The 12,242-nt window shown below is 48.7% G+C and overlaps 1 protein-coding gene across 1 annotated transcript; it reads left to right on the top strand.

Annotated features, from left to right (window-relative positions):
- The first annotated feature begins 407 nt into the window (after nucleotides 1–407).
- GNG3 (G protein subunit gamma 3) lies at nucleotides 408–9,941 on the top strand. Its single transcript, XM_081892101.1, has 3 exons — nucleotides 408–817; nucleotides 6,176–6,281; nucleotides 9,109–9,941. The coding sequence occupies exons 2-3, from the start codon at nucleotides 6,183–6,185 to the stop codon at nucleotides 9,235–9,237; spliced, it is 228 nt and encodes a 75-aa protein (XP_081748227.1). The 5' UTR covers nucleotides 408–817; nucleotides 6,176–6,182; the 3' UTR covers nucleotides 9,238–9,941.
- The last annotated feature ends 2,301 nt before the right edge of the window (nucleotides 9,942–12,242 follow it).

Here is a 12,242-nt window from a genome sequence, read left to right as displayed (position 1 = left end):
AGTGGCAAAGAAGGCTTGTCATGTGGCACCGAGTGGGAAACGGAGACAATAAAACGTTCTCTTTCCCTCAGCTTTCTGCCTCCCACATCACACATAGTTCAAGGTGCTGCAGGGAGTGGAAGCTGCTTGTGTACCTGCTGTGCCTCTTTAGAAAGGGGGTGGTGGTGGTGAGAAGCCTGGAAGGAGGGGACAAAAGTAGGCAGTGTGCATTGATGTCAGATTTCCAAATGAAAGGGAGATGCTGACACCGTACTGCAGCTCCCATGCGCCTGTACCACTACGCACATGAGGGGGGTGTGGGCCAGCAGCCCCCACTCCTTAGCTGTGCTTTCCCCACATAACCTCATCTCTCTCCTCTTTAATTAAATTTCCTCCATAGCAACTGCAGCCTTCCACTCCAGAAAAAGCAGCCGTCTTTTTAGAGAAACCCATGTAGGGGGGGTTTACCTCCACAACCAGCACCACCCCTGCCACAGAGATGGTTCAGCCCCAGCCTTAAGTGGCTTGTTGGAGCATCCTCTAGGTACCAGTTCTATTTAATTAAGGTCCACCCTGGAAGAGGTGAGGAGAGTACTGGGGAGACACCAGGGTGGAGTCACCGCTTTGGTGGTGGGAAGGAAGCAGAAAGGTGCCTTGTGGAAAACACCCACGCCCTTTCCTCTACCCCCCCACCCTCAAGTCCAGGTGGGGAGAGAGGACCAGAGTCTTCCTCTCTACGCCAGATCATCTGAACACACCCAAGGCTGAGAAAAATCAACAACAGGCACCCACATTTACATCCCCATCTCTTCATTCCCAACAGGGATCCAAAATAAAGGTCTGTATTGGGGGGAAATCTCCATCAACTCTGAGGTGGGGGGTGGAAGGCGGCTCCTGGCATGCAGGGAGGGAAGATTAGGCTGTCTGGCATATGGAATCTCTCCAGGGCAGAGACCTAATGTTGATGGGCCTATGCAAATGTTTAATGTATTTTTTTTCCTGATCAGCCAGGGATTTGAATGACCATTTTGCACTATTCTGACAGTGTGGTAGATTTTCTTATTGTATGTATTGTGTGGCACACTGCCTTGTGGGAACTGCTAGTCTAGAAATGCTTTTCTATATAAATAAAATGTGGCAAGAGGGTAGACAAAAGAAGGAGGGTGTGAGTAGCTGTCGTAGCTTTGTGTTTCCATGGTCTACGTTCCTTGGATTGCTTGGGTTGGGGGTGGGGAGTGGAGGAGAAGCAGATAGAAATAGAGGAAAGGGCTTCTGGCCAGAGATTCCTTCCCCACAGCTATGCCAAGCGTAAGGGAACCAACACAAATGTGAAATCATAGTGGGGGGTCTTGAATTCTGATGCCAGCCTTTGGAACTGCCATTTGTTCATGCTTCGTAACATCTCCCTGCCTGATATAGCTTTTCTGCACTCCCCACCCCTTGCTTTTATTTTTTTGCATCTAATAAGAAAAGAAAAAGGAAGAAAAGAGGTGAGGGTGGGGCAGCAATTTTAAAAATAATAAAGGATTGGGTAGAGCTCATGGGGTGAGTATTTGTTCTCATGGAAGGTGGGCTGTAAAGGGAGGAAGTGAGATAATGGGGGGAGCTTCTTTGTCTTGAAAGGGGAAAAAACCTCATGTGGGTCATATAGCATTCATTCGCTACAGGAATATAGCAAACCGCCTTATACCAAGTCAAACCATTGTTCCATCTGGCTCAGTACTGTCTACTCTGACTGGCAGTAGCTCTCCAGGGTTTCAGGCAGGGCACTGAAGCCATGGCCCAACGAGCTATGAACCTTAAAACGAAGGTACATTAAGGAACATAGGAAGCTGCCATATATCATGTCAGATCACTGGTCCATCTACTTCAGTGTTGTCTACACTAACTGGCAGCAGCACTCCAGGATTTCAGGCATGGGTGGAGATGCTGGAGACTGAACCTGGTTCCTTCTGCAACTGAACTATGACCTGTCCCCAATACTCCTTGACACCTACTGTATATTTGGCATATAGGCTGATGCCCCAAAGAAAATACAGTATCTTAAATTGAGGACACATGCTCAGAGTTGACGTGAGTTGAAGTCCAGGAACTTCTTGAAGGCAACAGGTTCCCCATCTCTGGTTTAATGGATTTCCTCTCAGGATGAGCTGATATGATGCCCTCCAGAAGGTAGTGGACTACAGCTCCCATCATCCTTGTCCACTGGCCATGTTGGCTGGGGCTGATGGGACCTATAGTCTGACTACAAAGTCTGGAGAACATCATGTTGGCTTTACAATCCACCTTACCACTAGCAGGGGTCCTTGTGTTGCCTATCCCTATAACCCCCTTGCAATGCCTTCTGTAGTCACTTCATTTGGCAGAATGTGAAACCTTTTTAAGAAAAGGAAAAAGAAATTCATTGGCTGGCTACCAGGGCTTTCAAACCCCAAGGCCTGAACTTTTCTCCCTATATATTTGGGATCGGTGAGGGAAAGTGCTGTTGCATTAATCCCAGAGACAGCCTGTCCTTTCCTTCTTGTCCTCAGGCCATTAAAAATACAACCACCAGATTCCTGGTTTTAGATCTTGGCTTAAATCAAGACTCCTTAGCCTGAGGGCTGGAGCTCTCTTCCTCAGGCAAGGCCTAGATTATTGCTAGAACTCCATCAGTCCCCATTGTCTTTAGCTAGGATGGGAATAGTCCCTGTCTGGGCCTAAGAAGTTGCTGCCAGCCGGGGTTGACAACACTTTTACAGACCTCTGATTTGACTCAGACCGCCATCCGCACTATATATTTATAGCGCTTTTATACCACTGCAGACACAGCTCCCCCCAAGGAATCCTGGGAGCTGCCATTTGGTTAACAGTGTCAAAAGTTGATGGGAAACATCCCAACCTTTGATATTGTCATCGCAATACTGTGTGTTTTTTGTCTGTATGCTGCCTGGTGATATTTTATATGGAAGTGTGGTTTATAAAGGAAGAAACAAAATGTTGCTGGACTACAACTCCCATCATCCCTGTCCATTGGCCATGTTGGCTGGGGCTGATGGGCATTGGAGTCCCAAAGAAATGTCTGGAGGGCAGCTAGCTCTCCTTGAAGCTTTGACCTTGAAAACAGGTCCAGGTTCAAGCTAACAGCTTCTTGTTAAAAGAAGCCTTGACAGGGACTGGTCAAGTGCCAGGAGTTTGCAACACCGCCCCAGCCTTTATCAAGGTTAACCTGATGCGCCACTTTCATGGCAACATCACCACTGGATATTGTCGATTTCCCAATCATGCTCCCAGTGGCACAACATCTGCTTTGCATGTGCATAAAATCCCAGGTTCCCTGATCAGTATCTCCAGCTCGGGCTGGGACCGCCCCTTACCAGAAACCCTGGAAAGCCACTGCCAGTCAGTGTAGACATACTGTGCTAGATTGAGCAACATCAATAAGTTCCATTGTTCAGAGTATTTGCATTTCAAACTCTCCCCTGCCAACCCTGTATTTAACAAGCACTCACAGGAGGAGAACCAGGTGGTGTACTGTAGAGTATATAATTCCTCTGGATTACAAAAAGATTAATTGGAAATTAGGTGGGTGGCAATTTAGGAGTGGGCCTCCTAAGCTGTGGCACCTCATCTGTGAGCTGCAATTTCTTCAGGGGTGCTGAGTTTTGTTAGGAGACACCCTTGTTCCCTTCCTAGAACTGTAATTCTCAGAGTTTGCTTCCTTCCAGTACCACCTTAAAGACCAACTAAGTTAGTTCTTGGTATGAGCTTTCGTGTGCATGCACACTTCTTCAGATACACTGAAACAGAAGTCGTCTGGTGACTCCTGTTTCAGTGTATCTGAAGAAGTGTGCATGCACACGAAAGCTCATACCAAGAACTAACTTAGTTGGTCTTTAAGGTGCTACTGGAAGGAATTTTTTTATTTTGTTTTGACTATGGCAGACCAACATGGCTACCTATCTGTAATCAGAGTTTTCTGGTTAGGGTTGCCACATTTCCAAAGGTAAAAGCCTTGCCTAAGATCCAGGACAAAGCGCCACCTTTCAGAAATCCCTCCCAGACGTCAATTCCGCCTTTTACATAATAGTAATGTCCGGGAAAATCCGTTTGATATAAATGGCAGAGGATAAGGCCAATGAAGATTGTCATATACGGAACTGTCATGCACAGAATGGAAGGAAAAGAAGCACAGTATTATATGCTCACCTGAAGTTTTACAAAAGTATGTAAATGCTCTAGGTACTGTTTCAACACGAATGGAAACAGCTAAGAGTACAGTTGACAATTAAGGGATAATTTTGGGTAATGGATTGTAAATGGAGATAATGTAAAAGAGTTAATGCAGTAATATTAGAAGCTAAGGTCGCATCAACAATGGCGAGTGGGAAATCATTTAATTAAAATTTCATAAATTTGGTGTTGATTTGTAATAATCAGTGAAGATTGGGTTGAAATTTGGAAAATCAATTTTAAAAATTGGCCAAAAAATAAATAAATGAGAAAATCTGGACGAATGGCAGCCCTAGATTGATTGTAAGACTACTCTGAGAATTGTAGCTCCATGAGGATAATTGAGTCTCCTAACAACCATCAGCACCTTCAACCAGCTACAGTTCCCATGATTCTTTTGGGAAAGCCATGGATGTTTAAAGGGGTATTATAGTGCTTTAAACTAACGGTGTAGATGTGGTCTTTCATGTTATTCTACTGCCAGGCAAATAAATGTTTATTTGCATAGGATTTTAGCAGGCAACGTAGGGGCCTTTCCAGACAGCCTGTTTATAGAGGTTTCTTCCTAAACTGCTTTGCAGGGAGATGAGATGATAGATGCTATTTAACAAGCATTCACTCCTCGGTGGGGAGATTAGACGATGTTGCCTCAAAGCAAGTGTCATCCTACTTATTCCAGTGTGTTTTCACATTCCTTTATTTATCACAAAAAGGCTGTTCTTTTGTGGAAGCAGTGGCGTAGCGTGGGGGTGCAGGGGGGGCCGTCCGCACCAGGCGCAACATCTGGGGGTTAGGGGGCGCAAATCCACGGGTTAGGGGGCACAAATCACTTGCCTTGCCCCGGGTGCTGACAACCCACGTTACGCCACTGTGTGGAAGTGGGCTTATTGCCCAAGATCTCCCAAATCATCTATAAATGCACAACCTGGATTTGCTGTTATGTGAACTAATCTTGCCCACAAACAGAGAGTGTCTCAAAATGCCCCCTAAACACATGGTGTGATGTTTTCAACCTGTTGCATTTAATTCTTATGCTGCTGCTCTGTTCAGGTGTTAATTTCCACGCAACTCTGTATTTTGTACTTGCAGTCTATCATCCGTGTTGTAGGCTGGCCTGACAATGTTCCCTGAAGGGTGGGCTAAAAGAATCCTTTATTTTTTAAAAAATGACAAAAAATTGTGGGCCGCTTTACAGCCCCAGCTCATTCCAGATTAAGTTGTGACCAATCAGGATGCATAAAAAGTGGGTGGGGGAGCACTTTGGGCTAGATTGGACCAAAAATTCATTCAGGTCAGGATCTAGTTTCTCCAAGTGATGCCAGGAAGCTACCAAGCAAGGGAGGGCAGCATACACACCATACATTTATAATATTTTTCCCCTCCCCTCCCCCCCCCCAAGAATCCTAGGTACAGTGGTACCTCGGGTTACATTCGTTTCAGGTTACAGACGCTTCAGGTTACAGACTCCGCTAACCCAGAAATAGTACCTCGGGTTAAGAACTTTGCTTCAGGATGAGAACAGAAATTGTGCGGCGGCAGCATGGAGGCCCCATTAGCTAAAGTGGTACCTCAGGTTAAGAATAGTTTTAGGTTAAGAGCGGACCTCCGGAACGAATTAAGTACTTAACCTGAGGTACCACTGTACAGTATTTTGTTCAGGATGCTAGGAGTTATAGCTCTGTGAGAGGTAAACTACAGTTCCCATGATTTTTGGGGGGATGCCATGTGTTTCTAATGTATGGTATATACACAGCCTATACAGGCAATTGCCTTCTGCTTTTATTTGGTACCATAAACTGGTATCCAGAGTGCCTCTGAACATGCAGGTTCCATTTAGCTACTAAATAGCCCTTGAGAGTCCTCATCTCCTTCATACATTTGACCAATCCTCTTTTTTATATATAAAAAAAACTCACCTAAAATAGGGTCCACAGCAACACCCAGTGTTTTTATAGTATCTTTTGCTCCATGATTTCTGTCACAGAATCCTCATGAAGGGCGAAACTCCAGTGAACAGCACTATGAGTATTGGGCAGGCCCGGAAGATGGTGGAGCAACTGAAGATTGAGGCCAGCATGTGCAGGATAAAGGTAGGAAGAAGGGGGCCAAAAAGGCAGTAGATTACTGGTCCCCCCATTGGGGTCAGGTGTGTCGCACACGCAGCTAATGCTCTTGGACTCCAGTTCCCATCATCCCTAGCCATCCTGGCTGGCGCTGATGGGATTTGTAGTGCCAGCCACTCAAGGGCCACAGGTTCCTCACCCCTTCTCATTTCTAGTAGTAGAGAATCTGCTTTGCATGAAGAAGATCCTTAACGTCTCCAGGCAAGGCTGCAAACATTCCCAGTCTGAAACCCTGGAGAGCTGCTGCTAGTATTGGGCTAGATGGGGGAAATGACCTGGCATTCCAAATTTGGAAAATCAGTAAAAAAAAATTGCCCCCCCAAAAGATGACCTGGTGTTTATTTATGTAGCACTATCAGTACATGTGGCAGCTTGCAGAGGAGGGGGGAAACAGGTCCGTGCCCCAAGGGATTTACAATCTAAGGGTGGCAAGGACCACAGTAGAGTAAGCCTGCTGGATCAGGCCAGATGCTTACCGTATTTTTCGCTCTATAAGACACACTTTTTCCCCTCCAAAAATTAAGGGGAAATGTGTGTGCGTCTTATGGAGCGAATGCAGGCTCCTTGGCTTCAGTGATAGCAATGCGAAACCTCTGAAGTGCAGAGGGAGCGCTCTCTCCACGCTCCGGAGGTTTCGCATTGCTTTCGCTGAAGCCTGGAGAGCGAGAGGGGTCGGTGCGCACCGACCCCTCTCGCTCTCCAGGCTTCAGGGATAGCCACCTGAAGCCTTTGGAGCACAGCAGGAGGTCCCGCTGTGCTCCGGAGGCTTCGGGTTGCCTTCACTGAAGCCAGGAGAGCAAGACTCTCCTGGCTTCAGCAGAGAGGGAGAGCTGCGCAGTGCCCCTTCAGCCAAGCGGGAGGAGAAAAGGAAGGGGCTCCGTTTCTCCTGCCACTTCGCTGAAGGGGCGCTGAGCAGAGAGGGGGAGAATTTTTTTTCTTGTTCTCCCCCTCTAAATGTGTGACCTATGGTTGGGTGCGTCCTATAGAGCAAAAAATACGGTATCTGGTCCCACATCCTGTTCTCACAGTGGCCGACCAGATGCCCCAAAACCCACAAGCAGGACTTAAGTTCAACAGTGATTTTCCCCACTTGAGATTTCCAGCAACTGGTCTTCAGAGACCTCCTGCATCAGCCCCAAACCCATCTAGTCCAGCATTCTGACATGTGCTTTTAAATGTATGGCGGGCACCTTCCGCAGGCAGAGCAGCTGCTCAACCACTTCGCTTCGGAGCAGCCATACAAGTCTGTGTGTCTGTGTGCTCAAGGACCATTGAATCCAATTACCCCTTGTAATTTTCGACATGTGCCAAGAACGTGAAGTTTCTGCCCATTTGAGGAGGGTGAACAGACCTCCCCCCCCCTTGAGTCCTGAATTGCTAGAAATGCAGCAAAGCTGCTTTCTGGTCACAACTGCAAGCAACACATGGCTTGCCCAGATGCACCCTCATGTGGCGAGAATGAGCTTTTACTGAACTATATAGTCAGAAAAAAGGGATGCGGGGGGTGCTGTGGGTTAGACCACAGAGCCTAGGACTTGCCGATCAGGTCGGCAGTTCGAATCCCCGCGACGGGGTGAGCTCCCGTTGTTCAGTCCCTGCTCCTGCCAACCTAGCAGTTTGAAAGCATGTCAAAGTGCAAGTAGATAAATAGGTACCGCTCTGGCGGGAAGGTAAACGGCGTTCTGTGTGCTGCTCTGGTTCGCCAGAAGCGGCTTAGTCATGCTGGCCACATAACCCGGAAGCTGTACACCGGCTCCCTCGGCCAGTAAAGCGAGATGAGCGCCACAACCCCAGAGGAGTCTGCGACTGGACCTAATGGTCAGGGGTCCCTTTACCTTTATAGTCAGAAAAGGCCCCTCAGCAGGAAAGTGGTAGATAAACACAACTGGTAACCAAACAAGCAAATAATTTTTTGAAAGCAGCAGCAGTAAAACACATGCCTGGCATGCAGAGTGTACCAGATTTTGCAGCAGTGCATCTCCAGTTAAAAGGATGAAAGAGCCATCTCTGCACGAGATCCTATGAAAGCCACTGCTGTGCTAGATCAGGACGGGGGAACCTGTGGCTGTCCAAATGTTGCTGAAGTCCAACTCCAATCATCATCCCTGGCAACTGACTGTGCTCGCTGGGCTGATGGGAATTGTAGTCTAGCAATATATGGAGGGCACCATTGTAGCCTTCTCTTCCATTAATTTGTCCAGTCCTCTTTTAAAGCCATCTAAGTTGGTGGTCCTCACTGCTGCCTATGGGAGTGGGTTCCATAGTTGTTGAAGAAGTAACTTCTTTTATCTGTCCTGGGAAGGTCAGCGGTTCGAATCCCCGCGACGGGGGTGAGCTCCCGTTGCTCAGTCCCTGCTCCTGCCAACCTAGCAGTTCGAAAGCACGTCAAACTGCAAGTAGATAAATAGGTACCGCTCAGGCGGGAAGATAAACGGTGTTTCCATGCGCTGCTCTGGTTTGCCAGAAGCGGCTTAGTCATGCTGGCCACATGACCTGGAAGCTGTACGCTGGCTCCCTCGGCCAATAAAGCGAGATGAGCGCCGCAACCCCAAAGTCGGTCACGACTGGACCTAATGCTCAGGGGTCCCTTTACCTTAAGTTGGTGGTCCTCACTACTGCCTATGGGTCAGGGTTCCATAGTTGTTGAAGAAGTAACTTCTTTTATCTGTCCTGGGTCCTACTGTTACTGGGGAGGAAAACTTCTCTCTATCCGCTTTCTCTGTGCCATGCATCCTTTTACAAACTGACATCATCAGAAGGCTGGAGTTTTCAACTCTCCCCCTTCCCTTGGCAGGTCTCCAAGGCTGCTGCAGACCTGATGACTTACTGCGATGCCCACGCCTGCGAGGACCCCCTCATCACCCCCGTGCCCACCTCCGAAAACCCGTTCCGAGAGAAAAAGTTCTTCTGTGCCCTCCTCTGAGCTATGTCTGTCTCCCCACCTCACCCCCTTGGGCCCAGGGGGACATCTGGGCTGCTCAGATTTCCTTCTCTCCCCTCCGCCCCATCCCTCGCATCTTCCAGTCCCGGGACACCCTTATCACTGCTCAGCATTGAATTGGGTTTGCGCAGGAGAAGGCTGCCATGTACCTCCAAGCCCAAGTCTTGGCTGTTTTGGGGAAGGGGTTGGCAGGGCAGTTGTGGAGGTTTCCACTTTCAAATTCCCCCCTCCACATGTTCCACTGCAAGGCTAACTTCTCCATACACTTCAACCGAGCACAATTCAAACTCTGCAAGTGATATGGATACAGCGCCCCCTCCTGTTTCCTTCTAAGTGGACCCTCCACAGTCAACACAGGGTGGCAGGAAGAAGGCACCCATTCTCCCCAAAACGAGACCTATAGGTATTAACCGCCCCCTACGGTATGCCCAATCTATGGATGGTTTTGCTACAAACTGCCCCCTCCAGCTACCCACCACCTATTTCAACCAAGTTTCTGTCCTAATGGCCAGAGGGACTGAAAAATTTCACCTTCCCCGCAAAAAAATTCTACCCAGGGGGGAAAAGAGTGAAGGGTTTTGATTTCTTCCAAAAACGGGCCGAGGCGGTTTGTGCCACACACACCTGCCCAACTCACACTGTATCAGAGAGCACAGAAAGTAATAAAATTAACTGGAGCCACTCAAGCTGGGCCGGAGTGGTTTTGAGATGGAGAGGTGGGGAGGAATCTGCTAAGGGGTCGGGGGAGACCTGTGGGCCCTGCAGCTGTTGTTGATCTCTTAGCTCCCGTCGGCCCCCAGCCTGAGCAGCCAATGCTAACACAGGAAGTGGCCCTGTACTGGGTCAAACTAAGTGGTGGCCGGTGCCCATCAGGGCTGATGGGGTGGAAGGCAGGGGAGCCCAACAGGAGGTTTGACCAGAGACAATGGCAGGCGGAGCCAACTAACTCTGGATCAAGACAACAAATTCAAAAAGAAACTCTGGCATGCAAGGAGGAGGTATGGGCGGACTCTTGGTTATCACTGCTGCAGAACTCTGGCCCCAGGTTTGCTCAGGGCAGGTGCGCAAGAGCGTGTGAAAAACGGAACCACCGGAAACTTGGTGAGTCCGAAATGTGTTCCTCTCCCACCTGCTGCCAGTTCGTTTCAGGGTCTTCTTTGAGCTCGAGAATAAATGTAGTTAAAAACGACGACACTGACGCTGCCCAAAGGCTCCCCCAGGCTGGTGCCCTTCAGACATTGCTGGATCGCAAGTCCCATCGCTGTCCCTTAACATCTGTCAAACTGGCTGGGGCTGGAGGCCAGCAATAGATGTCGAATTGCAACTTCCACCATCCCTGGGGCCTTTGGGCATGCCAGCAGTAGGGGGTGGATGGGAGTCGGGAGCCCAAAAGGTTTCAAGGGCACAAGAAGAGGTTGGCATCAAACTTAGGTTCACCATACAGGATGGATGGGGAAACCTGGGCTGCCTTGTCTTGGGGGGGCGGGGGGGGGGACACATGCCAGCGATGGGTGGAGCCAGAGGCAAAGTGGGTGGAGCAATGTGTCTGTTTCTATAGAAACCCGTGTCTATCCTCCAACCAGACAAGGCATAATCGGAACTCATGGACATATCCCATTTGGGCAAAACCACATAAGAGTAGCACAAAGCCAGGCAGGTGAAAGGCGTGGCCTGAGGAAGAGTCCCACAAGCCAGACAGGCCTGGAGGGCCATTTATGGCCCACAAATCTGAGTTTGTCTGGCCTTTTCCTGCCAGGAAATGCCCCAGAGTTGGGAACACTTTGAGCTAGAAAAGTGTGTGTCGGGGTGCATGAACCCTTCAACACAACTGATACAAAAAATAGAGCAGCCCCGGCCTGACGCTTCCTTCATGATTCAAACCATTCATAAAATAAACCACTGTTCTTTATTGCTAATTTCTGTGCACAGTGAAAATTGGCAGACATGACAATGCCCTGAAAATTAGAGCCCCCCGCTGGGGGCAAGGATGACACTGTGACAAAGGGAGCTTTCTAACACTCCCATGCACACACGCATAGAGACGCAAAGGCAGGAATACTTCATTGGGTTGGGAAGGTGTGGTTGTGCAAGTCTGTGCTGAGAACGCTTTGGTATCTAGTCTATTGGCCCCGTGAATCTCCACTTTTAGAGTTGAAAAGAATAAAAAAGAATAGTCAGGATTCTAGTCCCTGTGAACACTCAAATGCAACCCTGGGCTTCCGAAGATTACAGGCAGTGCTCCTGTGCGTCAATGCAAACCCCAAGCCCTGCTATCAGATGGGGAGCTTTGATTTGCATAGTTCTGTCCAATCACAGAAGGCAGGGTCTTAAATGCTAAATCTTTTGGGAAACTCCCCATAAAACCAGGTGAAGAGAAAAGAGAGAAGGCAACGGCAATGTTATTGGACGGAAATGAGCTTACGCATTTCCCCTCTATCCTCCTCCATCATGGAGGCAAAGAAGAGTCTGGAAACTTTCGCTCCTGCTTTATGATGAGCCGCAGTTTGTTGTTTCACCTGAACAAAACTGACTTGAGTTAACACCTAGCTAGGGTTTAGGGTACAGATGTCACGCTAAACTGTGGCTGATCAGAAACAACGAAAGAAGCAAAAGTTTCCAATCTCTGTGTGGCCACGCCAGAAGGGCAGACGGGAGAGACAGGGGCATGCAGCCAAGGTTTGCTGCAGCTCTTCAACGCTTGAGAAACCGTGGCTTGAATTTGGCCACCCTCTTCAGTGCAAGAGGACAGCAACAGGAATCCACGCTCGGAGCAAACAGAAGTTAACTGTCCCATTTCTGGGAACGGCTTTCTGCTACGAGGGGATGCCCTCGCAGGAGTACCGAGGCTGCCAAATGCAGAACGGCAGCAGCCCCTGTGAGAGAGAAGAGAAGAACAACCAGACGCAGAAGGGGAAAGCGGAGTGTGTGGCATTAACCAGCCTGGAAAGAAAAGGAAAGATCTCGGAGGCAGCATGTCTCTGTTACGC

Source organism: Podarcis melisellensis (assembly GCF_964234715.1).
Source record: "Podarcis melisellensis genome assembly, chromosome: 16".
Lineage (NCBI taxonomy): Eukaryota > Metazoa > Chordata > Lepidosauria > Squamata > Lacertidae > Podarcis > Podarcis melisellensis.
The sequence above is the reverse complement of the archived record's forward strand: the minus strand, read 5'-3'. Positions and strand labels throughout refer to the sequence as shown.